Below are 27764 nucleotides of genomic sequence, written 5' to 3' on the forward strand. Positions count from 1 at the left end.
GAAATTAACATAAAGTAAAATGTGTAGCATAAACACAAATAAAAGGCATATTGTTTAATAAGCAGAGCGTTGCATATCCGTCATATTAGTGTAGTGAGAAACAATTGTTTATGTTTCTTCAAATTTGATTTGTAGCTTGGGACAAATATTTTATAAAATAAGTTATGAAAGTGATTGTAAGAATATGAGCATGTGAAAGAAAAGGAATGCAGGGATATGGACAGTTATACTAATCGTCATCACATATATTTCAAAGAATCTTGTAGGTTTAAGCAAGTGTCATAATGCTGCTTGTATTCCTTTATCCATGGACATTTCCAGGTTTTAGTTAGTTTTTGGGAAACAGTTTAGTAATTTTAAATCTTGATCGAAAAAGCTGCTGAGGCCACTTTAAACATGAATTTCTGTGAAAAAATGCAAACTTTTTTTTGCATATCTAGGTTTACATCTGAAATTTTACTTGAATTTGTTTCCATCAAAGAGTACTTTCCAGGATGGAAATTTTAAATCCACAAAAACAGCTTATTCAAAATGGTTGCTAATGTCATTTTTTTCTCTCACAAAATTAAGTTGCAAGTAGGCGATGTGGTGTTTTGGAATGGTTTCAATTGAAAGGCTTCTTTACAAGATGAAAGGATTTTAGAGAATGTCTAGACTCATATTGATAAAGGCAAACAGGCAGAAATTACTGCAATTTGTGCTTTCAATCAAGATCAAGATAAACCTGTATTAATTAATAATGCAGTTGTTAAACAATTTAAGAAAAGAGTTGGATTTGTATACTAATCCATTAACAAAAAGAAATAGTTTCATATTAGAGAAAGAACATTTAGCCACGGTGGTGCAGCGGTAGCATTGTCTCATCACAGCAAGAGGTTCTCCCGTTCGATTCTCAGCTGGAGCGCCTTCTGTGTGGAGTCTGCATGTCCTTCCCACAGTCGAGTGGCGTTCAAAAGACATGCGTGAATGGGTGTGCCTTCATTGAAGGTTGGGCATCGAGCTAGCACCTCAGCACTGTAAAAATCTACTGCCAATCATTAGCGGACCGGAGTTCCGCTGTGGCGACCCCTAACTGGGAAAAGCCAAAAGAAGAATAATTAGAGAAATAACATTTGGTACTGGTACTTTTTTAGTTTCTTGGAGATGTGAATAACTTCTGAACACAGAACTGTTTGCAATAAAAATGAAATCCTGCATTCCTGTAGCTTAACAATATTTATGCAATGATGCAAGAAGTGCACTTGCTGCTGTTACACAGGTGTTTTTATAAAGAGTTTTACAGCTTAATTTGGAACATCACTAGTCTTGACCACTAAAGCATAAAAAGCATAAGAAGAATCAGATTATCATGGTCATTTTGTTTTTTGATGAATTCTTATATGAGAATAAATGGAGGCAAGGGATAATATAGATTCTGATATCAATATTATCTATTCCTTACCATTCCCCTTGTGTTCTAAGACCAGAACTAACATTTAATGCCTGGTTTCAAGAAACAAGAATGATGTAAAATAGAATGAAAGACTTGAGATTATGCATTGTCTTTTGATGCAAACATATTCATCAGATGGATCCTCCAACAAGCTATTAAGAAGACTAATTTGTATTGCCATTATTCATGGCTTAGTGATGATGATCTGCTTATTGGGTTTGCTACAGAAAATTTTTAAAAATTTACAAGAAATATAAGTCATGTTTAAGTGCCTAACCTCATGTGGCCATGTGGTTACTTACTTTTTAATAGGGGTGCAAGAATTTTGCCCTTATGTTTTATGTATCACATGGCCACTAGCATTGCGATTCAGTGCCCATTCTTAAATAATAATTGCTTTCCTATTTATAAGGTATAAACAAGTTCACTTATGTTTATTTATGAGGTGTATGATTATTGTATAGCCTATGTTTTTTTTCAAGAACTCTACACAAATTATTTGTTTCATTATCCTTGCAGTGAGTTTTGCTATTAGTTTTTCATTCATGTTTACACATAGACAGAATTCACATAAATGTCAGGTTCCCTGTAGTTTGAGAGTTATTGGGCTTGTTGTTCTCTTTTGAGAGACATAAGGAATACTCCTCAGGCATAGTCCAAACTATCTTTTGTCAGTGTGTGTGTGTGTGTGTGTGTGTGTGTGTGTGTGTGTGTGTGTGTGTGTGTGTGTGTGTGTGCGTGTGTGTGTGTCAGAATGCGATGTGTGAAGGAAATCGGCAGGAATTTTTGTAATTGTTCCTATCTATGCTGTTTTGCATTTGAGTATAATACTAGAATTAATTGTAATAAATCATTGCAAATGAGGTTTGGGAACAAGCCAATTTGTACAGGAACATCTATGGGTGAGTGCCAGTTAGGGGTAGTAATGGGAAATAGGATGGTAGTGGACGAAAGTGAGTGTGTGGGGGGGTGAAAGAGTTAAATTGGGAGTAGGAGGCTTGGGAGGAAATGAGGTAAGTGACAGCCGGGGCTTAACTTGTTTTGTGTGAGTGTAAAAGGGTAAGGGATCAGATTTTGGTGTGTACTTGCTATGTCAAGTGCTACATTCAAAATAACCTGTAGGTATTTTTGAGAGCAGGTAGGCCTTGAGGGTTAGTCATACACGCTGGTGCAAGGTGAGTGAGTTAATGTTTTTTTTTTGTGCCCTTTGCCCATTAAGTATGTTCACTGATGGGGTATGATGGGCTGGTTACAGATTCTGGATAAGGGGAGGGCCTGTTGTGCAGTTGCTTTGTTGTTAATTAGGGATATGGTGAGGGGGTTTCGGCTGCTGTTGTTCAAGTTGTTAATGGCCTTGGGATTTGTTTGCTGGTGTTTTTTGCCTCATGGTCAGGTGACACTGCAGCATTCTTCAATAGGATCTTTTGTTGTTGAGGAAATTGACGTGGGGTTTGGTTTTGAATGGCATTCAGGTGATGAGTTATCGGTTACATTAGAGATGGTGATGTAGTGGGAAAGGTGAGCAATGTAGTAGCTTCAGTTGCTTATCTATGCTAGGGTGTATTAATAATATGGGGAAGTTTGATTTTTGCAGCTCACTTTATGTGAGCAGAGTGTTGTACAAAGGAAGCATTCTTTGGTGTAGTAGCTCATTCCTGTTTCCATACTTTCTCTATGGCTTCAAAGCACCTTCTTTGTGGGCTTTGTGGTGCCCACGAGTAATGGCTGTTAGTCATGCATGCCCGTAGCACAACTAATGGTTGAGGGGGATGGGACAGGGATGATTAGGGGCTGCTGTTTGTAAAATGTTGAAGGTAACATTTAAGATCACACTGATCGAACCCTAAGCTTCCTTACAAAGTATTGCCCATTCCTGAATGTACATCTTTTATAGCTAGCAGTTCTAAAGTTTACAGCAGAAGAGTTCTAAATCCTGCAAAAACTGCTCGTAATGTTTTTTTTTTCAGAACATGTCAATAAGCTGAGACTTATTCCGGGGGATCAGGTTGGCATCATTTTTTGGTGGTTTTGGAAGCTCAAGGAAGGGATGGTTGAGAACAGGTTTGTTATATGTCTGTAGGTACAGTAGTTACCCAGCCTGGATCTCCATGTTTTGCGTTGGTGATAATCTGGGTGTCAGCTGCTGGATGGAGAGGAGTCTTGTGTGCGCATGCTGCACATTTCTTCAGGTGGTTGCCTTTTGTGATTTTGGGATGGCACGATCTTACAGTTCAGAGTGGCATCATTGTGGTTTCATCTTTTTCCTTTGTTTCCCTGTGGTTGTACAAGACACGGGCCGAGAAAAAAAAAATATTTTGTTGTAAATGCCCTTTGGTGGGGATGAGTGTTTGTCTGCTCATTTGGCTTAATTTTGAACATTCAGGACCACAGCATAAAGTATTTTGGTGTGGACAAATGTATTTCTTGCATTTATGTCCCTCATGAGTAGATTTATTTGGGCTTGGTTTGCCCTGAGATTCATGTGCTTGTTCAGGTGGAAGAGTTGTTGAGTTCATGTTGTGAAATGATAGATTGTGATCAGTTTTAGAGGTTGAGTAGTCTTGTCGCAGAATGTCCAGACTTCACCTCATATTTTTAGTTTGTGGAGTTATGGCAAATCTTTGATGTTTGAAGGTCCTACATAGTGTCAAATAGGGGTAAATGTTCAGAGTTTCAGACTTCATCTCTTCAGAGCATACATAATAATGCAAACTTGCTACTCTAGCAACTTTCACCTGCTATGCTAACAGCTTTCTATGTTTATAGGTGCAATATTTAAAAGTAGTATTTATTGTTTCAGACAAAGTTCTGCAATCATTGCGAAGAGCTGTGCAGCTGATTATAGTCATTAGCAATGGCACGCACTCTAACATCAAACATCATAGCCTTTCAGCAATCTATGCTAATACAACTCCTATTATGCTAATACCTTGCTTATTTTGTAGGAGTGTTGTTGCAAATTGGTCCCTATATTTTGGGTCTTTGCTCCCCATTAAGGCTTGGTTGGGGTTGATTCCTGGAGCAAAGACGTAGAGGGGTATGTATAGATGCTCATCAGGGAATGGTGACATTGCTGTAAGTGGGGGTTTCAGCAACTGTACCTTTCAGCTGTGCAAAATTTTCTGGCTGTCTTGGCTTTGCCTCATAGTTTCAGTCTACTTCAGAAAGGCTGCTAGACATTTAAAGTTCAGATGTGCCCATTCAGAACAGTCATGATATTACAAAAGTGGTTCGTCTAGCAAGGTTTCAGTTGCAGCTGATATTTAAAATTGTCTCTAGGTGGGTCTTTTGTTGAGGGGGAAGCTCCATTATTTATGGCTGTGTTTGGGAGGTCTGCTGGCAGCATAGGTCAGCATGCTGGAATGTAAAGGGCCAATAATTATTTTCCTTCAGAGTATTTACAGTTGTCTTTTATTTTGCAGATGGTGGAAGTGTACAGTTTCCATCAGCTGGTGGCCCAGGGGAAGTGGACTCAATGAGTGATGGGTGCTGCAGTGGATGTTTCAGCCACTGAAGTGGTATGCAATGAGATCACAGATGGCAGAAATGCAGAGTTTGCATCAGAAGATGGCCCGAAAGAAGTGGACTCCACAGGTGATGGATGCTGCTGTGGAGGGTGTTCCAGTCACTGGAGTGGTGTGCAATGAGGTCACAGGTAATGATACATTGTTAAGTGTTCATTTAGGCATGTTCGAGTTGTTGTGATTTGGGAGTAGTGTGGGGACAGGTGAGGTTGAGGTAAATCAGGGGCAGAATGAAGCAGGTCGTTAGGTTTGATTATGGGGAGTTTGGGGTCATCCGCAGGTCAGGTGGAGTCACAACAGCAAGAGGTAGGGCCGGACTTTGGCAACCAGCCGGCTGATTGGTTAGCTAAGCAGGACCTGGAGCAAGGGAGTGTGAGGGTCTTTTCACCTCTTCACATACTGTTTTTAGTTAAAGAAAAGTTCTGGAATAGGGAGTATGTCAATATTTTGCATTAATTTATGTAGCTGGGGTTCAACATTTGAGGAATCAGAAACTGTAAGCAGTAATGACTTTGGCGGCTTTATTGGCCTTGAGGACAGAGGAGGATAGGTAGACTGTGGCCAAGGACATGGGACAATTGGGTGTTAGGCTTCATTTATTATATGGCAGTTTGGTTGCAGAAAGATACATCCTTGGACTTAGCAGTCTTGGCTTATTTTCTCATGATCTGTGAGGGACAGTATCTGGGGGGGCTGTTTGTGGTAAGAGCAGAGGATTTGAAAGTGGAAAGCAGTGGTTCAGTCACTGTGTTGGGATGTGAGACATCCTGACATCTGTTTAACCACTATTGTAGATTGCCTGGGAGTTGTTAGCACAGAGATTAAGTTAAGGGGGGTCAGTACTGGTGTATGCTGGACTTTAATGTGGGGTGTTGCTCATGGGTAGCATGTAGGTTTTTGTACACTTGTTCGAAGTGTGTGTGCATTCAGCTTTGCAAGTGGAGGGCAGGAAGGCATATTGGTTAACAGCAGCCTGAATCAGGTGGGTTACCTTTATTGTTTCCTTGATTACAAGGTAGTTAGGGTAAGGCAAATTTTTTGGGGCAGAGAAGGGGTGTGTCTTTACGTGGGTCAAATGGAAAACTGGGGGATACATTCTTCCATTAATGCACAAGTATTGTGTCAGCTATTCAGGCAATTTCCTGATTCAGCAGTTACAGCCGAATCAATAGATGGGTTTTCTGAGGGATTTTCTATTAAGTCAGGGGTTGGAGAAGAAGGGTTATTTGTAGGAATCTGCATTCATTGCAGGGGAAGGAAGAGATTTTGGAAGGCGTCTGATTGATATTCCTCCTTCCAACAGCTTTAAACTTTTCTCCATTGGGGTTGGTTCCTACGAAGTCAGCAGTGACTTTCATGTGATTCACCATTGGCCTTATCCTAAGGGAAATTCTGTGTATGATTTTATTTCAGAAGCTGATGCAAAAGTCAGTTATGCATCTTTGGATGATGTAGTGCAGGTCGTTTGTGAGCTTATGGACCCATGGTTGGTGAAGGTAGATACTGAATTCATTTTTCATTTATTACCAGTTTGAGAGGATGAGTGGCTGTTTTTGGGCAGGGTGATTGGGTTTACATTGATGAGCTTATGCTGATGGGATGCTTGGTGGTCTGTGCTACTTTGAGAGGTTAAGCACTGCATTCCATTGGATTTGGCAGCAGTGGGAGATAGCCAGAGTTGGTGAAGGGTTTGATGGAGCATTGGAAGGTATGCATGCTTTTTTTGGGGGGGGGTGAGAACCTGGGTATTCCATTAGTTAGGTATTTGTTAGAAGGCTCAAGCAAAGTATTGTTTTCTGGAGTTTGTGGCTTTTTGTTGAATGGGGGAAGGGATGCAAACATCATTGGGTGATTTAGCATTGTGGATGTTTTCTTTTTGAGTGGTTTAATGGTATGACTTTTTGTCAGGTGGATTGGTGGATTGGGTTATTCAAGGAATTTGTAATTGTTTACAGATGTGCAGGAATTATTGGGATGGGAGATTATTTTATTTGGGTGGGGGATGTTTTGTGGATTGTTGGCCAGCAGCCTGGAAGTATGATTAGAGTAGGGATGTTGTCTGTTGAGCTACTTCAAATTTGACTGGTGTTGAAGGTCTAGCAGGAGAAGTTGTAGGGGAAATGGTTAATTTTCATTCAGTCAATATTGCAGTGGTATGAGAAGTGGTGCTGCCAGATGAGGTGTGTCAGGTTGGCTTGGAATGATCAGATGCTTCATACAGGAATCCTGGGTAGCTTTTAAAAGGAAGGCATATGGTAGGGCTTTGCAAGATTTGTTAAATGTTTTGCAGCTGTCTGAGGAGGAAAGAGTTTGGTGAGAAGTACTGTTGTTGAAATATTTGGTTTAGGCATAGGAACAAGTGAAGGCAGTTTAGTCGGTCAAGGTGGAGTTAGCTGCAATTACTACAGTGACACATGTGGCAGGGTTATGTGATTTTACTAATTCTTGGACTTTGGTTTGTATGTTGAAGGGTTGGAGTAGTACTGATAATGTGAAGGCTGACAGACGATGGCATTGAGGTATTTATATGATATGGCATTGGGATGCTGATGATACAGAGAAGATGGGGTACACCTAAATGATTTTGGTTTGGACCTCTTTAATATAAACTTAGGTTGATTTTGGAGAGTTTGCTGAAGGTTTTGAGTGAATGATGGGGGAACAGTCTATGTCAGGCTTGTTTGTGGAGAAGAGGGGCAGGCTTGTCCCTCTTGGTGTTCCTCCTTTGATGTTGGATATTTACTTCAATGAGTTGGGGAATGAAAGTGAGCAATGGGATGCTGTTTGATAAGAGCATTATCTGAATTCTTAAATATACAAAGCTGGATGCCAGTCATCAGTGAACTTTTTCTCTCTTTCACACTTGAGACTGTGCAAAAAACAAAATGTATGCTGAGAAATTGAACCAGTTAGTGCCAATCTGAATCCATACACCATTTCTATATGGTGAACATATAGGAAAATGCTGGAAGGCATCCTCCATATACAATGCTGTAATTCTCTCAGTTTGATGTATTAAGTGGTATAGGTCATTTAGAGATTGCATACACAACTTATTCGATGAGCTCTATTGTGATATTTCATTTTTTTCTTAACAACTACAAAGAATGTTAAGTATGACCTTTTTTCCTTTTTGTTTCATTGATACCCACTGTATTGTTTTCTCTTTCAATAGTGTCAAGGCTATATCTAGGAATATACATATATATGCTCTTTTCATACCTCTCAACCTGCAAACATTTAAAAAGAGGTACAAAGATCCTTGAAAAGTAGACCATCTAGCCAAAAAATCTGGACAACTAACTGGCATAAAATGTAAATACCAAATAGCACATAAATATTTTCACTTCCAGGAGCAAGGTGGGATGCTGCTCAGAAACACATATTTAAAAAAACAGAGAGTGACAAAAATGATGGAAAAATGTGATAACATAATCAAAGGGACTGCATACAATCTGTAGACTTTAATTGGCTGACTGCATAAAATCTATAGACTTTAATCAGCTGTATTGTAAAATTCCACAACACAATTTAAATTACTTTTGCTTTGGAAAAAAAGGACATGTAAGATGTGTGTCCTCTGTCTTGAAATTATTTGTGCCAGTTATTATGTTGAGCATGTAGGGTGGTTTTCTGTGAACTAAACAGCTTCATAAATTATGTGATGAGCGGGTATTCAAACGATTGTGTGAAGGGGATAAATCAAGACTGAAAAAAGGGGATTATCCCAAAAATAGGTACATCATGTACTAAAATAAATCAGGCATGGAAATAGGGAAGTTCTTTGAAAACAGGGGCAGTTGAGAGTTCTTGGTCTTTTATACATATTCCAGTACAAATTCTGCATCACAAATCTGATGCATTTCCTGATGTACCCAAATGCTTCTGTAATTTGCAGCCTTGTTGTGTTCTATAAAATAGTGTCTTTGGATTAATAAATTCCTTGCATAATGCAAAAAGGTATATGAATCTTTTATTTTGCAACCGTCATGGTTTCCCTTTATAATTCAGTTCTCCATGAAACTTCTGAAGAGGGTCAACAAACAAAAAAGCAGTGACTAATGTGCAAACAGGACCTTAGACTTAATGTCTTCATTGACGCTGCTAATTAAAAGTCAGACATACCTCCATTATAAGGAGTTGCTACTGTCCTCATTATGGCATCCAGTCCATCCTAATGCATTTAGGTACATGTACCTTTCTCTGTCTCTCTCTTAATCTCTCTCTCTCTCTCTCTCTCTGTAGCACAGACTAGTTTAAATAAATATTCTTTCAACTTTGCATTTAGATAAGGTTAGAATTGTCTTCTTCAGTGATGGAGATATGATGCTGAACCATGTATGAAAATGTTTAAATCTCTTCCTTCAGGTGTGGAAGACATATAATCCTTTTATCAGTTGGATTCTTCATATGTTGGTAAGTAGTTAAGGTAATCATATTTCTTTATTCTTCAGCAAGATCAAGTGAACCTGTAAAAGGATCTGCTATAAAATTTCTAAACAAATATTGTCAGCCCGTAGGTGTTCTATATAATCTGTACAGCCTCTGTTGCATTTTTCAAGAGAGGAGCTTGTGAGACATGAGCTTTAATCTTAGCTAATGTAAGCTATCTGAAGACCTTTAAGAATAAATCTTCTGATTTAATAAATCTGCTGTTAATTTTCATTAACTAGAGAGTAGGAGATGCACCATATACCTCCGATCTATACATTCCAGTAAGTAAGTCATTTCCCAACAGTTCTTACCCTTAATGGAGCAGAGGACAAGGACTATTAAGCAGTACATTTCTAACTTCAAAGGTAATTCCATTTGCACCATGTGAACAAAAAAGCTTTAATTAAAGATAAAGAAAATGTTAAGGATACTTAAACTTTACTTTTTTTGAAGAAGACATAGCAGGGGTTGAAAATGTCTAGGAGATGCAGAAGTTTCCATAATGAATTATTGTTGGAGGACTTTATAAATGGTAAAGTGTCTTAACTAAGATAATTGTGCCTGTGCCACAGTCTACTCTACTTGAATGTATTCTGCAAAGTGTGTCGTTCTGGAGTGAGAATCTGGACTTGGCATTAGTACCTGCAATGGTTAGCGGATAGATGTACATCTTGTTTGCATACATAATAAGGAAGAATTCTTAGTCGGCATATACAGATCAGTAGCAGGGGACTTGGCAGAGTTGGCAGTGTACCTACTGGGTGCCCTCCAGACAAGTAAAAATCAGTCGGAAAGGCAATCATTTAATGACAGCTAACAAGATGTTTCACTTTCTTAAAGAACAGTTTTACAGTTTACAAGCTGTCATTATACCTGACTGTCTATATGAGCAAGCCTGATTAACTCTCTGCCCTGTTTTGAGGCAGATAGACATCTAAGTCATTTATAAAACTTATTCTATACAGTTGTTGCCCAGAGCAGTTGCCCCATTCATCCTATCCTTGCTGAAACAATGGGTAGCAGTTAGATTTTTTCCTCTTGTCTGTAGGACTCTGACATATGTTCTTTGTTATGAAACTTGAACAAAGGTTTCCTGTTTAGTACATTTGCCATGTGTTGTGGCTGAGTGAGAACTTAACTTCTTATTGAAAACATGCTTATGTAACACATGGAGCATTCTGCTTATGTTCTGAAATCAACAGAGAAATAACAATGTTAAAGAGATTTGTGTAATGTGTTTGTTACAGTGATGTTCTTACACATGAGCCTTACTGTTATAACTAAGCAAAGCTTGTGATATTGCACAAATGGAAGCCATCTGGTAATTGTATCACAATGTAAGTAACAGCTTTAAAGGATGTAGCTTACTACCCTCTGCCACACATGTGGTCACATACCTGTAAAATATCTCTGATTTTCAAGAACATCATTAATTCAATTTCAGAGGTTTTCTTTGCCCCACATAAAATTTTGGATTTGGAAGCAAAACAGTAACAGTTAATGTTATGAAGCAATTTCAAACAATTTATAGACATAATTTTTCAGAAAATTTGTATTAATATATATCATTTTGTCTAACAGCTTTCCTAGTTAATACTGTGAAAATTTAAAAAATGTCCTGATTTTGAGAATTTATCTCTGATTAAATAAATACATGAATACAGTTTAAAATTCTGAATAAGAATCAGAAGCAAATCATAATACTGTTCAATCAACAACTTCAAAACTGTCATAGGCCTTGGACTGATACAGTAAAGCTCCCCATGTATTACAAAAATAGGATTATAAACACTCTCAAGGAGAATTACTTGACATCAAGCATCTTATAATCTACATGTCATTGGAGATGTAATCATAGCTGTCAATGCTTTTCTCCTTCAGTTTTCCAATGTAGTTATAAGGTAAGATTACAAAAGATCCAGGGTAATAGGTAATATTTTGGAGGACATCTGCTACCCCACATTTCTACCCTGAACCTTCTCCTTTATTCTCCCCCTGGAATGAAATTGATCCAGTCACCACAGATTACTTTAATAACATAGAAGACTCGGCTTTATAAATAGCATGCTAAGCCATGGACAGGTAATGCGATTTTAAAAATATTCCATGTTAATAATCATGATTACCTATTTAAGGTGCAGTCCTAATTTGGTCAGTCTCAAATTGCAGCCCCTGCAAATGTCAAAGAAGGGGATTCCAACAGCACCACTTGTATTTCAACCACACAACTGCAAGCATAACAAGGAAAACTATCATGTAAGTAGAAGTAATGCTGAAACCCAATGGCTGCCATGCATGGTAGTGTACAGTCATGAAGGAGACAATTTACAGTTGTAAAATGATTTTTCTGCCATCTCATATATGGAAAGGGGGTGGCTACAAACAGAACTGTACTACAGCTAGGGAGTTTGGCACTCCTTGCCTCACTCACATTCATATTCCAGTGCTGTCACCAGTCCTGACAACCCTAGGCCATCAGAAATCAAAGAACCATTAGCAACAAATAAAACCTTGTATCAATGTTCCATTTGGAAGAGAGAAAAACATTATACCCAGTAACAGAAAATGAAAAAAGAATCACAAGTAATCCACAGTGCTCAAACTGCGTCTGGTATCTGATCTGTGACTAGAAGGTAACAGGACAAATGTAAATGACTACCATGTTTTAGCACAGAAGATATCACCTTAGCTCCTAGATCTAGGAGAATGCTTCTAATCCCCTCCCAGCAGGAGGCATAAGTCATCTAGTGGAATTTTTTAAAAGTTGTTTTAAAAGTTTATTGAAGGCAGTTAAGTAAGCTGATAGACATTTTTGTTCTGATTTTATACCAGTTACAATTTTGTTATTTAAAGGCATTCTGAGGCTACAGAAGGAGGGTCTATAGGTGCTGAGTGGTGAAAAAAGAAAGGGTAAAGAAATAAGTGGAGTAATCCCAGGGCTTGGAGTTGAGAGCCTTACTTGAATAGTCTAAACTGCCCAAATAGGATTCCGAACTCAGGCTCTTGTGAATCCTCCCATTAGGTTTATAATTCATTAAGTGTTTGTTTTGGTAAAAAAGGCAAAGACTTACTACAGCTTACCAAATGAGGTATAAAATACTTATATTTGCTAAGCCTCACATTATACTATCAGACAGGAAAGCTTCATGTTCCAAAGAAGTAGTATGAGTTTTTATCCAAAGATCTTATGTAAAGATTCACATACAGGGGACATTCACCAGAGACAGTGTTGAAAGCTAAGGCTAAAGCCAATGAAACATCAGGGAGTGAACTTATGTCATATAAGGTAAAAACATCTGGTCAGTCTCCTGTGTTATCATTCATTACCACATATGGTTCAAATATGGATCAGTTACACAGGATTATTGATAATTATACAATTCCTTCCCTAAAACGTGCACGCTGATTGGCCAGCCCAACCAGCGTGCCCGTTGTAAATCCCTCAATATACTAACAGAAAAAGGTCCGGTCGCCCGGACTTTTTCCGTCAGTATAAAACACTGTCTCACTATGTTAAAAGAGTTTAACATAGCGACACAGGTTTAAAAAAAGCAACGGAGATCTCTGTTGCTTTTTTTAAAGCTGTCTCGCTATGTTAAACCCATTTAACATAGCGAGACAGTTTTTAAAAAAAAAAAAGCAACGGAGATCGCAAGATCTCCGTTGCTTTTTACTGTTTCGCTATGTTAAATGGGTTTAACATAGCGAGACAGCTTTACAATAAGCAACGGAGATCTCCGTTGCTTATTTTAAAGCTGTCTCGCTATGTTAAACCCATTTAACATAGCTAAGTAAAAGCAACGGAGATCTTGCGTTCTCCGTTGCCTTTGCCCACAGCTCTGATGTACTGCGCAGGCGCAGTACATCAGAACTGCCGCAGAATACCAGACAGCTGCGGAAGGGCAGTAAAGAGGCATTATACAATGCCATTATTTAAGAAAAGTAATTATTTCTTTTCTTAAATAATGTCATTGTATAATAGCAATAACCCACTTCTGGGTGTGGGTAATGCTGGATTTACCCACAGTTGGCTTTGTTTGGTCCCTCAGGCTTCGCCCTCGGGACCAAATCACGCCAACCGTGGGTAAATCCAGCATTGCCCACACCCAGGCTTGGGTTATTGCTATAATATTGGAATTTACTTAGAGCAGAGAGTGAGTTAGCTAATCTTATTCCATCTCCCTGTAGACTTATCTACTTATTTATTTATTTTTAGAAAAGTAAAAAGCATAGAAGTTTTTTTTTGTCTAGATATAAGAAACAGATTCAACCAAGGTCAGTTGCTGAACAAAGTACATTACATGGTTAGATTTTGATGGGATGGTCTTCATGTGGCTCCTGTTTGGCTTGTCAATATATTATTAAAAGTAAACAGTTTATATCAGCTAAGAGATCAGAACCCTTTCATATTAGTCAGGTAATAACATGAAGGACCAAACTGGTTATTTATTTAGTTGTTTCTAATTGCTTTCTATTTATGTGGGGAAAACTTCATGTTAATTTAGAACCAAGGTTTATGAGCATTTAAGTGATACCAGGAGTTAAAAAGAAACATATGCCCTACAGAGGTAAAAAATTAAATATCCCATTGCTTCTTTTCAATTTATGGGCAATCATAAGATTTATTTTGCCATGTGCCAAATAAAATGGACTGATAATGATGTCTAAATGAAAAAGAAGGGTTTATATTACAATGTTGAACTCACAGGAGTTCGAACATTGTAATATCAAACCCAAACATTCGAAATACGAAAATAGTGAAGCCACGGCACACAGATTTTTTTTTCCTAGGGAAAAATTGGTAGGCCGGTTTCAGGGCTTTGCTATTTCCTCCACTGTGGTGCGATCTCAGAGTTGATATATTTAAGTAGGGGGGTGTGGGGGGGCACAGCCCCCCCATGATGAGTGGTGTGTGGGGGGGTGGAGCCCCCCACTTTAGTTTAAGTTTAAAGTGTATTTTTTTTTTATCACAGAACAGCGATTCTTTTTCCTGGGGAAAAAAAAAATCACTGTTCTGTGTTTTCGCTATCATTGGATTTCAAACTTTAAGGTTTGATACTGCAGCGTTCAGACTCCTGTGAGTTCAATGTTGCAATATAGACCCGAAAAAATAAACTTTTTGATAGTTACACTTTGAGCCCTGCTTAGACCTGAATTAAATCACCAATTTTAATGATGTTTATTACATTTGATCTGGATATTTAGTATTTATTATTTTGAAACTTTAATATTAATGCATATATTCAACAGGCAAGTTTTGTTATGAATCAAAGGTTTGCTCTTTTTTATATCCTATTCTTTCTTGTCATCCATCTGACGTATTAAGTTGAGTTCTGTTTCACCTATAAAATGTGCTTTCGGTTTAAGTTGGAATATTACATACTGAGGAAGTTGGGGGTATGCACCAGAATTAGTTTATGTGTTAAATCTCCTTTGGAAATAAAATCTGTTTTACTTGCAATGCTTTACGATTTTATTTCACCCATAAGTGCTGACATTCGTTGTGGTTTTAGCCTTTTTACTTGTGGAAGGATGAAAATGAATGTTTTTGCTTCTAAGTTGATGTCACACTCAGCAATATGAGGAGGATTGATTGGAGGTTCCTGCAAAAATAGAAGCTGCTTTCCTTGAGGTAAATCTTACACTGAATGAGAACAATGTAGTTTATCAAGCAGAGATTAAGAGGCAGTATTCCTATGTAGAGTAATTTCCTTTGTATCAAATCAGCAGGCAGTACTCTTTTAGGTTCCACACAGGCTGAGTAATGCAAATTGTCTTACCACCATATGACACTTTCTTCTGAAGAGTCTGAGTTAGCTGCTCATTTCTTGGAAACAAAAATTAATTCACTGAGAGCATCTACAAAAGGTTTAAAAAAAGATCATGTGAACCAGTCTGGGACTCTGCCTTGGACTCAAAGTGAATTTTAGATGCCAGACTCCAGTGATCTTATCTCCATCTTTTCAAGTATACAAAATATCATTTGATGCATGGAAACATGTGCAACTAGGTTTGCTGTTGCCTGCCTTTATGTGCTTGAGCTCATGATTCATTACTGAAATCCTCTATTCATCTTTGGAAAGTGGTGCATTTCCAATTGTTTTGAAAGAGGTCTGTCCAAGAAAAGGGTAAACTGACTGATGATTTTGATATCTAGTACACGAGCTTTAGCCTTCCCTTCATTGGTAAGGTTAGTAAGAAAGTAGCTAACTCACAATATGATTTGATATTGCTTGAATAGTGAGCTTATGATCCATCCCAGTTTTTTATCCAGTGGTGACATAGTATTGTGACTGCCCTCAGTAGAGTCATGACTGATCAACTCATGTCTTGGCATCAGCATAGTTACTACAACTTGCTTCTTCTTGATCTCTGCTCAGTATTTGATGTAGTTGGCCACAAAATCTTCTTGGATCATATTTGAACATAACCACATGGCTTCATGTACTGTCTTAGACTGGATTACCTTATATCTCTCTGAGAATACTCAGAAATGTAATTTGTGGTGTATACTCTTTATGCAGTTACTGTATCATATCTGGTGACCCATATGCATTGATTTGGGAATGTTAATGCTTTTCTGTGTAGTTGCTTCCACTGGGATTGATCATTAATGGGAGAGGTTTAGAATACCATTGCTATGCTGATGATACTCTGGTTTACTACTTTCCTCAGGATGAAATGTATTTTGTGAGGACTCAGTATGCATCCAGAACTGGATTTATTTATATATTTATCTTTGTTGACCTGGGAAAGTCCAACTGGGATAGATGCACTTTTTTCAGCAGAAGTCCAGGAAGAAAAGCTCCAATACTCACACAGATAGGTACTGTATAATATATTTCATTTTTTAGATTGTATATAGTATTGTCATCATAGTTACATACACATAATTATGTGTAATAAATGGCTAATGTTAACCTTGTATCATATGATTTGTGACTATAGGAAGAGGAGAAAGCAAGAGATTACCTCTGCATGTGTGTAAGGTTTTAGCAGATAGAAATACAAAGAAAAACAAGGGGAGACAAAGATTGACATTTAGGTTGACATTACTGTGGTATGATGAGGGAGAATGAGCATTAAATGGAAGTAGGAAGTTAAGAAATATAATTCATTAAATGTTTACAGTAGTAGAAGGGAAAGTGTAAGAATCAGCATATGGGAATTTAGTACAGAGCAGCTATTGTTTTGTCATAGGTATTGCAGCTTGTACTTTCTTCAGGATTGGAAATCATATGGGTGTACAGCAAAAGCAAAGCCAGGTGGCATGCAGATAGTGCTTGGCATAGTTTTAAAGCATTTGTTGTTTTCTTTAACCTTTAACTCTAATGGGATATAGTTCCACAGTTCTGAGATACAGTGAGACTAGAGTGAGTTTCCAACATTTTTTCTGAGTTAGTTATAGCTATGAGAGATTTCTTATTGGAGCACTTTTCTGTGTTGCTGTATGGTAATAATATGCATTTTAGAGAGGGGTAACTATCTGGTTTGTAGATAAGTGGGCAATGGTGAGCTGAGAGTAGGTTAGCTGATTTGCGAGTTCTAGCCAATTTGGGTCCTTTAGGGTTGTGTAGTGGTAGGTTTTAAGAGAGGAATATGTGGGGAATCTTATTTTATTATAGAATGTATAAAGTATGGACTTGAGGGTATTGTTGAGATTAATGACAATAGGTGATGTATACAATAGAGATAAAAGTAGGTAAGTTGCTGCTATGGATTTTCCTGTGGATACTGTAAGATATGGATTTGCTCTGTACAGGGAGCCTAGCTTTTTGTGTGTATTTTTGATAGTTTGGAGAATATGTTGATCATATTTGAGTTTGTCATCTAGGAGTATTCCAAATAATTTGACTTCTATTCACGGTTTTAATTTTAATATTGTCAGATGAGACAATTTGGAAATACTGTTTCTGAGTATTACACTCTTTAGGTAAAAAGAACATTAATTTAGTCTTTTTTGCATTTAGAAGTATATCTGCATTGCATTGCCAGGATATGACAGATGAGAAAGATTCTTGTGTGATTTCCTGGAAGATTTGTAGGACTGGGGCAGAGCAAATAAGGGTTCCATCATCTGTATACTGAACTATATTTGCTTTTTTGTGGCAGTATATAGTTTGTTTACAAATGTATTACATAGAAGTGGACACACTATTGATCCTTCTGGGACTCCAATTATGACAGGAAGAAAAGAGAAGAATTCTTGTTTGACTTTTACTAATTGTTGTCTGTTTGTGAAAAATGAAAGTATAAAACTAGGAGGGATGTGATTGATTTACTTAGACCTAGGGAGGAGAGTCCACTGAGACTAGGTTTCCACTTTTTCTATTATGGTTGATAGTAACGGTAAAATTAATAAGAACAGTAAATGTGCTATGACTGGGCAACAACATGTTGGGTCACAGAGAAATAATATTATTTTGAGCAAAATATTTGAGGAACTGGGAGTGGATACATTTTTCTAATATTTTTGATAGTAGTGGAAGTATAGCTATGGGTCTATAGCTAGACAGGACAATTGAATTTTCAACTTTGGAGAATGGACTTATGAGATCAATTAATCAGTTTAGTAACAGAAAAGACTAGAGCTTCAGAAATGAGTTTTAGGTACTCTGTTGGTAAGTTGTCTACTGCTAAGTTTGTTGGTATGAATTTTTATAGGTACTTGTATGGTGTTAGTTGGGGCGGGCTGAAAAGAGAAGGATATAGTATTATTATTACATGAGGTTGGGGTAATGATGGTGGTGGGATAGCTTTGTTTAGTTAGAGAGAGTATTAAGTTTATAAACTAGGAGTTAAACTGGGTGGCTATTTTGTCAGGGTTGTTACGAGTTGTTGGTGTGGCAGTAGCTATTTGCTCAGGGTGTAGTAGTTTGTTTATGGAGGACCAAAATAACTTGGAATTGTTTTAGTTTGTCGACTAAAGGTTGGTGAAGTAGGATTTTATTGTCATTGTTTAATAACTTTTTGCAAGATTTCTTAAGTATGTAAAGTTTTGGTAGTTGGATTGGGTTTTGTTTTTCGACCATATTTTCCATGCTTTCTCTCTTTGAAGAAGAATTTGCCTGGTGTCTTTTGTTAAGCAGGTTGCAAGCTTTGACCTGGCTTTCTTATTTCTGAGTGATGCATGGCTATTGAGGATATCTTGTAAAGTATTTCTGAAATGGGTCACAGCATCATCTAGTGGCATGGTCTTTAGGCTATTCCAGATGTAGAGCTTGATTCTGGAGATGAAATCTATTGAATTAATTTATTTTATATTCTGTACTTGTTGTAGGCTATTTGGCTGCATATTTTGGAATGGTTTTTGACAATATAAATGGTCACTGATACTGTCAGCAAAACAACCTAAGGAATTTATGTTATTTGGTTTGTTTGCAAGACTCCAGTATAAGATATATTCCTTGTTTGTGTGTTTATGTATCCTGATTGTATCTTTTATTACTTCTAGAAAACCAAATAGATTCATTGCTGGAGGATTAAGTGCAGTAATCTATAACTCGGAACATCTAAAACTGTGGCAGTGGCTATTTAGTCTACTTTAGGACAGTCAAACATCCTACCTTTAAATCCTATCGTTATATATGGTAGTGATGCTTTGATGACTGTTCACAAGGTGAATAATCTTTGTGTGCTCATTGAGAACAGAAGTTAAGTCTCAAAATCAAGGATCAGTTGTTGACAATTTTCCAGTCCTCGTGTTCCAATTTTAAAATGTCTCACTCACCAATCATTTTAATCATACCTCAAGTGACAGGAGTGGTATATGCCATGTTTTTTCCTCCTCTCATTTACTACAGCTCTCTCTGTCTAGGACTTCCTTACTCAGAACTCAGACCGCAGCTTCTAACAGTTATTGTAGCCCAGTTACTGACAGGCACACATTATTACTAGCATATTTCACCACACTTATGGAGTTTACACTGGCTCCCTATCAAGTCTTGCATTACTTTCAAATGTCTTGTGTTAGTCTATTTGGATCTACATAACAGGCCATTCATATCTGAAAGAGCTCTTGAATCCATACAACCCAGTTAGATATTTTGCATTCCTGTTTGAAATTGGCAGATATTCTACATTTCAAGCTAAATTTTTCTGAGGCTCCTATGTTTTGCTATCAGGCTCTTTATATCTGGAACCTTCTCTCCCAAAGGTTGAAACAGTTTCCCATGCTGGCATATTTTGTTCTTTTTTATTTATTTACTTTGTATTTTTCAATTTTTTTCTTAATTGATGAGGCCTGAAAAAGTTCCTGTGAAGACAGAAACAGAACATTTTAGTTATAGCCTGCAGGGAGCTAAGTGAAGCACACTGCTGAAAATAATGCTACCTGGCCAAATATAATAGATCACAGACCATGCTGATAGGCACTAAATACTAAATATGTGAAGTAGAATGTTAGTTAATGTTATTTTTTTAATATAGTTTGATTACTTTTGTATAAATGTAAATTTGCCTATGTCACAAGTGATAATTCAATAAAGATGTTTTAAAAAAGTGGCATTGTGTCCTTAACTGCAGACAAAATACAAAAATGATGTCAATAAATACAAGTGCCATTTGAGATTATCGAAACATTTCATAAGGCAATAGTACTTTTCCTGTTCTTGCCACAATGTTCAATAATTACATTGTATCTTGCTGCATCATCTAACATATCCTTACTTCACTCTAGTCATTAGTTATCATTATTACAATTATTAGTTCACTCCAATATGAAAAATATATATGTCAAATTTTCCTTTTTTTTAAATCTAGTTGAGATGCCCCTGATTTCATCACTAGATTGACAAGATGCTGTCACAAACTTCTTGCAAGGTTCAGTAAGCTGTGTGTCTGCTAGGCACACAGTGTAGCTGCCAATGCCTAGGATATTTTTTTAATTCCCAAGTCAGGATACCTTCTTTTTTGTCTTTTGACTCTGTATTAGTTCATAGGTTCATAGGTTGGTACTAGGCTATTGGCCCTAGGGCCTATGCAAGCCTAACCATAACAATTCCCTGGATATTTCTTCCTGCAATATTTACTTCCCTGGACCCCTGTCTAGCAGCACAACTGACGTGATCCCCGGGGTGAATTTCCTATCTCCCATCCAATCATCAAGGTTCCTTTTGAAGAGGGCCAAGAAGGCGCTCTGCTTGACATGTATGGGCAGTCTATTCCAGAGTATGGGGACTCTCTGGGTCAGGAACCTATCCCTCCAGCATGTTTTGTTCATTGTGATGACAAGGTTTAGATCACTGGAGCGTGTGGCTCTGAGGGATTGGGATTTCTTTAAGTGGAGCATGTCCAACAGCTCAGGGTTTGACATGGCCTTGTATGTTAAGCAGAGATCACCTCTGAGTAGACGATATGCCACAGAGTATAGCTGGAGTTCTTTTAGATGGTCAGCATATGGCATCTGCTTTAGGCCTGTGATTCTTTTAGTGAGGTATTTCTGTGGCCTTTCCAGCTGTTGCAGATGTCTTGCGAGGTGCATACCAAACAGAGCATTATACTCTATAATGGGTCTAATGAGGGATGAGAACAGTGGGACAATGACCTCCTTTTTTCTGGATGAAAAGCCCTTAGTGATGAGGTTTGCCACATAGAAGGATTTCCTGACTGTTGTGGCGATGTGGTTATCGAAAGTGAGACCACTGTCCACCTGTGTCCCTAAGTCTCTCATCACACTTTCGATGTTTAGTGTCCTGCCACCTATGTGGTAATTCATGGGTACATGTTTTTTTCCAAAGGGGATAACTATACATTTCTTGGTATTAAGCTTGCGCCCATGGCTCTGGCACCAGGCATCTGTTTCATTATGGCCCTTTTGTAGAATATCCACATCATTTGGGTATTCAATAATGGCTCCCAGTTTGCAGTCATCTGCGAACTTTGTTAGCCAGAGTCCCTTAGTGTTGGCCTGTACTTCAGAGAAGTAGATGCCAAACAAGTGTGGTCCCAGGAATGAACCCTGAGGTACTCCACTTGTCACTTGTCTGGAGCTGGATTTGGAGTCGGCTACTTTTACAGTCTGGGTTCTGTCACTAAGCCAGTTGGCAACCCATCGAGTGACATAGGGATTTATGCCCAGCTTAGTAAGTTTATCTATGATTTCAGAGTGGGGGATGGTATCGAAGGCCTTGGCGAGGTCCAGATAGGCTGTGTGGACCACTTTACCCACGTCCACAGCTCTGGAGACTGATTTGAAGAAGTCAATCAGATTCAGGAGACAAGATTGGCCCTTCACAAACCCAAACTGGGTGGGGTCCAGTGTTTGAAGGTTGCCAATGTCTTTGTTTATAAGTTCCATGATAATGCGTTCCATGCCCTTGCAGCTCAGGCTTGTCAGACTGATGGGACAGTAGTTCCCGGGATCCAAGGTGGATCCTCCCTTGTGGAGCAGGATAACTGTAGCTGTGCACCACTCAGTGGGCACGAAGCCTGAGGTGAGGCTATGATTAAACATGACACGTAGGTGAGGTGCCAGTTCATTTTGTAGTTCATGTAGTACACAGCCTGGGATGTCATCTGGTCCCATGGATGCTGTAGTATTCTTAGCTTTGGAGAGTGCGGTTTCTACCTGTGTGACCATGATTATCAGAATTTGGCAATCTTTTGGTATTGAGATGGGCCCTTTAGGGGGTGAGAGGGGGTGAAGTTGGCACTAAATCGATCTGCCAGGATATTGGCAATATCCTTGGGATCAGTATATTTAATAGCATTCTGTTGTAGCTCAGAGCAGATCTGAGCATTGCCATTTAGATTCTTGACATAACTATAGAATGCCTTGTGGTTGTCTTTGGAATCTTTGGCAATTTTATTTTTGTAACTAGCGTTTGAGGATTTTATGAGGGATCTCAGCTTCTTACTGAAGCTGGTGAGGGAGTTTTTTGCATCCTGGGATTTTCATCTTTTATGCAACAGTTTCTTCCTTCTGTTGTATAGTTTGTTTATAGCAGGGGACCACCAGATTGGCTTCCTTTTTTTGGAGAAGAGCATCTTGGTTCTATTTGGGATGGCACGATTTATGCATGAGTGGATGTGCTCGTACAGTACCTTAGTGTAGGATTCTGCAGTCGAACTTCCAGATCCCGTCTGCGTGGGTGTTGTGAAGTTTGTCACTTCTGACTTCAGTAGCATGAAGTTGGCTTTGGAGAAGTTTTTTAAGGAGGTTTCCTTACTGGGGGGTGGGCATGGGATGTGGATGTCAAAGGTGATTTGCTTATGGTCAGACCTGACCAATGAGGGGGTGACCACTGGTGTGGAGCATCTATCGCCCATGTTGGTAATGACCAGGTCTAGGATATTGGAGCCCCTGGTGGGACAATGGATTAGTTGATCCAGGGTGTTGGAATTTATGAATTCCAGGAATCGTTGGGAAAAGGAGTTGGTACCCAAGTAGTTTTCCCAATTAATGGCAAGGTACTTGAAATCACCCAGTATTAGGGTGTTTGGTTGTATCTTAATATTTTCCAGTATGTTTAGAAAGGTGTAGTGAGAATCTTTGAGCATGGTGAGGGATCTGTAGCAAGCTACAATTTGTATTGCAGTCTTACCTAGTGTTAGTTGCACCTGGAGAATTTCAGATGCATTGTGTTGAGTAACTAGCTTAGAGGTGTGAATATCCTTGGTGAATATGGACACTCCTCCACCTTTAGTGTTTCGGTCTTGGTTTTGTGGCTGAAAAGTGTGGTAAGAATTGTAGCCTGGTATTGCAGGGGTGCTCTCTGGAGCCTTGAACCAGGTCTCAGTTACTGCACAGATATCGATCTTCTCCATATTTTGGAATGCCTTGAGAGAGTGCATTTTGAGGTTTAGACTTCTAGCATTACCTTCAGATTTTGCATACTTGTATCTGTTACGGTGGTGGTTTTATCCTTTGAACCTTGCCTAAAAAAGGCACTGTAGGGGTGGCAAGAGCTTTAGCCAGTAACCTGAATCCCAGGGGTGACAGGTGCAGACCATCTCTGGCAAAGCATCATGGTTTGTCGATCATGTCTTCCCAGGCAGACAAATACTGGATCCCCTTTGAATGACACCAGAAGCTTAGCCAATTGTTGAAGTCAATCATTTTGTCCTTATACTGTGGTATAATTCTGGGCGAAGGCAGGATGCTACTCAGGGCTAGGCTCATACCTGCCTAGGTCACATGATCCAAGAGCTCTTCCATGTCTCTTTTCATGTAGTCCACGGAGGTACATCCCAAGTCATTCACTCCAGCATGGACAATGACAGAGTTGTATTTGTACTTGTTGTGGAGTGACTTGAGTGCATGCGTTATGTAGCAGATCCTGGCACCTGACAGGCAGCTGACTGTAATTTTCTCCTTGTTCAGCCTGGTGAGTGGGACATCAGTGTGCCTGACTATAGAGTCACCTATGACTAAAGTGTTGGGAACATTGTCTTGCCTTAGGTGGTTGTTGGGTGACACACTGGTGTTGTGAGCTATGTGTCACTTTGTTTGTGACTGGTGTTTGTTTGTGTTTCGGCTTCGGAGGTCCTTGTTGCTTGGGCAGGTTAATGTTAAGGGCCTCCGCATATGTGGGTTTAGTGTTGCTATGTGTAGGTGTTGATGGTGTGGGTTTTGAAGGGCTATGGATTGCTTGAGCTGTAATGCAGGTGTTAACCTTCTCCTCTTGACTGTCTAGCACAATCTTGGCCGGAGAGAGCTTTGCTTCCAGTTTGGCTATTTAAGTGCATCTCTCGCAGGTTGTAATGTTGGGTGGTAGGAGGAGAGGATTCTCTGTGTACATGAGACAGTTGCCATACTGCCCCAGTATGCCCAGATTCACTAGGTGGATAGGAGAAATCACCAGAAGCTGACCCTTAGACATGCCTGTTTAGGTGCTTTTTTGTAAAGTTTAAGAGCTGTTTTCCCTTACCTTTGCAAGGTACTTTGCAATTATAGGCTGTTTAGTGCCCATGATTAATTTCTCCTTATTGACAAGGAGAGATGAGTGCTTGAATCAGTTTCAGGCTTCCTAGTGCTTTCTTGTAAAGTTTAAGAGCTGTTTCAGTTTTAGCTATAGGCATTTTGGTAATATGGATTATCCTCACTGTCATGTTATGTTTTTATATGTGTGGTTTTATATAGTCATTGTCTATGTAATGTATTAAATGTTTGAGGATCGAACATTGCTGAGCTTATGGTTTCTTGATGTCCAGTTGTCATTTTTGTAAATGTATTCTTTAGAAACTATGAATTTGTATAGGTAAGTATTTTATATGCACACAGGGTGGGCTGCAATTTCAATATGCTGTATACAGTATGACCATGGATACCTCTGAGCAAAATGTATCAATTGAAATCAAGAAAGGTAAATTCCTGAGTCTTTTTTCATATAGAGGAGATGAGTTAAGGGACCTTGAGACTGTAGAGCTGCTGGTTATCAATGACCATGAACACATATGGATTGCTCTAGCAGTGGAAAAGAATATATGAGAAGAAAAAAGTACAGAGTCTGGGTCTATAGCAAAACAGACTCCAGCAAGGCAGTTGGCTCTGTATGGATATGTGGAAAGAGACCAAGTGACTGCAGATAAATGTTCATGCTGATTCACCAAATACATTTCAATACATGACAACAAAACAAAACAAAATCCATAAAAAACACTTTTTATTGAATCTCAGAGTATATTTGCTCACCTACACCCCTTGTGTGTGTGTGGAGGGGGGGGGGGCACCACATCCTCCAGACATACAAGTAGCAACTGCCAAATTGGCAAACCTTCCAACATACCAGCATTTAACCAAGGAAATGTAAAGGTGTTACTGCTCAATCTCAGGATTCTAAACAAGAAGCTCTACTCTCTCCAAGTTCTTCTCACCTTGGAGAATACGGACATCTGTATATTTACCAAGATGTGGTTTAAAGCCACAGAGAGTACCTCAGCAGTGTAAGGCTACAGTGGTTTCCACACATCAGCAATTACAGAGACAGAGACTTAATATGGCGGTTACCACAGACAATGTTCCATACCATATCTGAGCAAGCTATAGGTCACTCTCTATATCCCAATGAGATCCATAGCTCATATTTAGACCTATTGCAGACACTCACCATTCAACCAAATACTATACTCATGGGAGACTTTAATTATCCCTCTATAAACCTGGAATCCTATATGACCCCAAACTTACAGACTCAGAGATTCCCAGACTTTGTAAACACAAATATCTTCGAACAGTTAGTGCATACATTTACTAGAGGTAAAAATATTTTGAACCTGGTGTTCACAAATATGGGGGAATGCTGGCTCCCACCACTGTCGTGCCTCTCTGAGAAGGTCAGACTATAAAGTAGTCTAACTTTGAGATAAGAATCAAGTTTGTAAACCCAAAAAAACCTATAACAGTTAGAAAGCACTCCAAAGCAAACTACCCTTTAATAAGTGATAACCTGGCAAAATGTCAAGCCCTTCCAAACTCAGGTAACATAGCAACCTATACAGAATTATTCACAGCAGCTCTGTCAATGATTGCAAAAAGGCTGCTGTGCCTAACAGAAGTAATCCTAAAACCAACTCAAATCCAAACCACGTTGGTGGAATCCAAAAGTACACAGGTTTTACAACAAAAAAAAAAAGGCATAGCTAAATTAGGAAGTGTAACACCAAGAAAGATAAAAATTGTCTCAGCAAATTGAATAGGCAACTAAGAAAATCAATTAAGGTAAAGATAGCTTCACAGGTAAAGGACAACCATAAAGCCTTCTTTAGCTATGTCCAAAATGTCAAAGGTAGCACACAAAAGTTGGCTGAACTGTTGATAAATAGAGCCACATTCATGGAACCAGGAGATATAGCAAATCTTCTGGCTGACAAATTCAGTGACAACTTTACCCCCATCTTACTCCAACTGCCCCCCAGGAAATACCATCTGATATAACCCCTCCAACTTTCAATAGGGAGCAGGTCTTAGATGCACTAATATATGACATATTAGGTCCACTGGAGTCACTATTGAGCCATAACCCACACACACAATTCATGCCAAGGGACTGGAGAACTGCAAAGATCATCACTCCACACAAAGGTAGATCATTAACAGATTCCAGGAACTGCAGACCCATTAGCTTGACTAGTCTCATATGTAAAGCCATGAAAAGAATTATCATGGAAATGATTAACAATTACAAAGGAGACTTTCTGCAACTGGACCCAACCCAGTTTGGTTTTGTCAAATGTAGGTTATGCCTACTGAACTTGGTGGAATTCATTGAAAAGGTCACCGAGGCAATGGATGAGGACAAAATGGTGCATACTGCCTAACTTGACCCAGCTAAGGCATTTCATACAATACCACACTCAGGCATTGTAAGCAAAGTCATGGAATTGGTTATAAACTCACATGTAACTCACTGGATAGCGAGCTGGCTTACAGACAGGACCCAGGAAGTTAGGACTGGGAGGACCATATCCTCAACGAGGCCAGTACCCAGTGGAGTCCTCCAGGGCTGTGTGCTGGGTCCACTGTTCTATGTTTTGGAATTTAAGGTCATTGCCAAAGGTCTCTGGTTTACGAAGTTTGCAGATTATTGTAAGCTAGTAGCTATCATAGAAACCCCCAAAATACTAACATCTTACAGGATGGTCTAACACAGACAAATGACTGGTGCCAAAACCATAGCTTAAAACTCAATTCTAAAAAATGCATAATAGTACCTTTTTGGAAGCTGTTTCATTAATAAAATACCCCTAAACATAGACACAGTAGTCAGGGATTTGGGGACTTGTGTAGAGAGTAACCTGACTTTCGACCAACATATATCTAAGGTAGTAAGAAAATCATTTAATGCTGCTCAACTTATAAGTAAGGATATGACATATAGGTCCAGGAAAGTCATTGTGCCACTGTACTTAGCCCTTGTTGTACCCATCATTGAGTTTAATGCCCCCCTTCAGTATGTTCCTGAACAAGCACACCCAGCAGCTGCAATGTCCACAGAAGTTCCTCACAAAAAGAATACAGGGTGTAAACACAATGTCCTATGCAGGTCACAGCAAAGTTCTATCTATCTTATTTGGTTCCTACAGACTGCTGAGAGATTATTTATGTCTGACATTAACATCATCCCAGGATCCTGCTCTTATGGCCCATCTGCATATCCACAAAATGAACAGCACCAGAACTACTAGATATAAGGATTTAAACTTTGCTTTTGAGTTTAATAGGACATGTCGGAGGGACATGTATGCATTACAGAGATTCCTCATTCTCTGGAATAAGCTTCTTGTCCATGTGAAGCAGAGCTCTTCCTTAAATCTATTGAAGTACAATCTGGACCAGAGGATGGGAAATTAAAAATTCACCACTCGTCAGGCACCTATATCTCTGATGGACAGAGGCAATCATTAAATTATGCCCTGACTAGCATACACTTCAT

At 38.8% G+C, this 27764-nt stretch overlaps 1 protein-coding gene across 1 annotated transcript in view; it reads left to right on the plus strand.

The window, feature by feature from the left end:
* LOC122802225 (coagulation factor VII-like) overlaps positions 1–27764 on the plus strand; it is a 794227-nt gene that overhangs the window by 673637 nt on the left and 92826 nt on the right. The window contains exon 9 of the mRNA XM_044071885.1: positions 4916–5087. Coding sequence (XP_043927820.1) covers positions 4916–5087 — 172 coding nt within the window. The remainder of the gene's footprint in view (positions 1–4915; positions 5088–27764) is intronic.

The sequence above is a fragment of the Protopterus annectens genome, chromosome 5.part0 (genome assembly GCF_019279795.1).
Source record: "Protopterus annectens isolate FY-2018-M chromosome 5.part0, PAN1.0, whole genome shotgun sequence".
Lineage (NCBI taxonomy): Eukaryota > Metazoa > Chordata > Ceratodontiformes > Protopteridae > Protopterus > Protopterus annectens.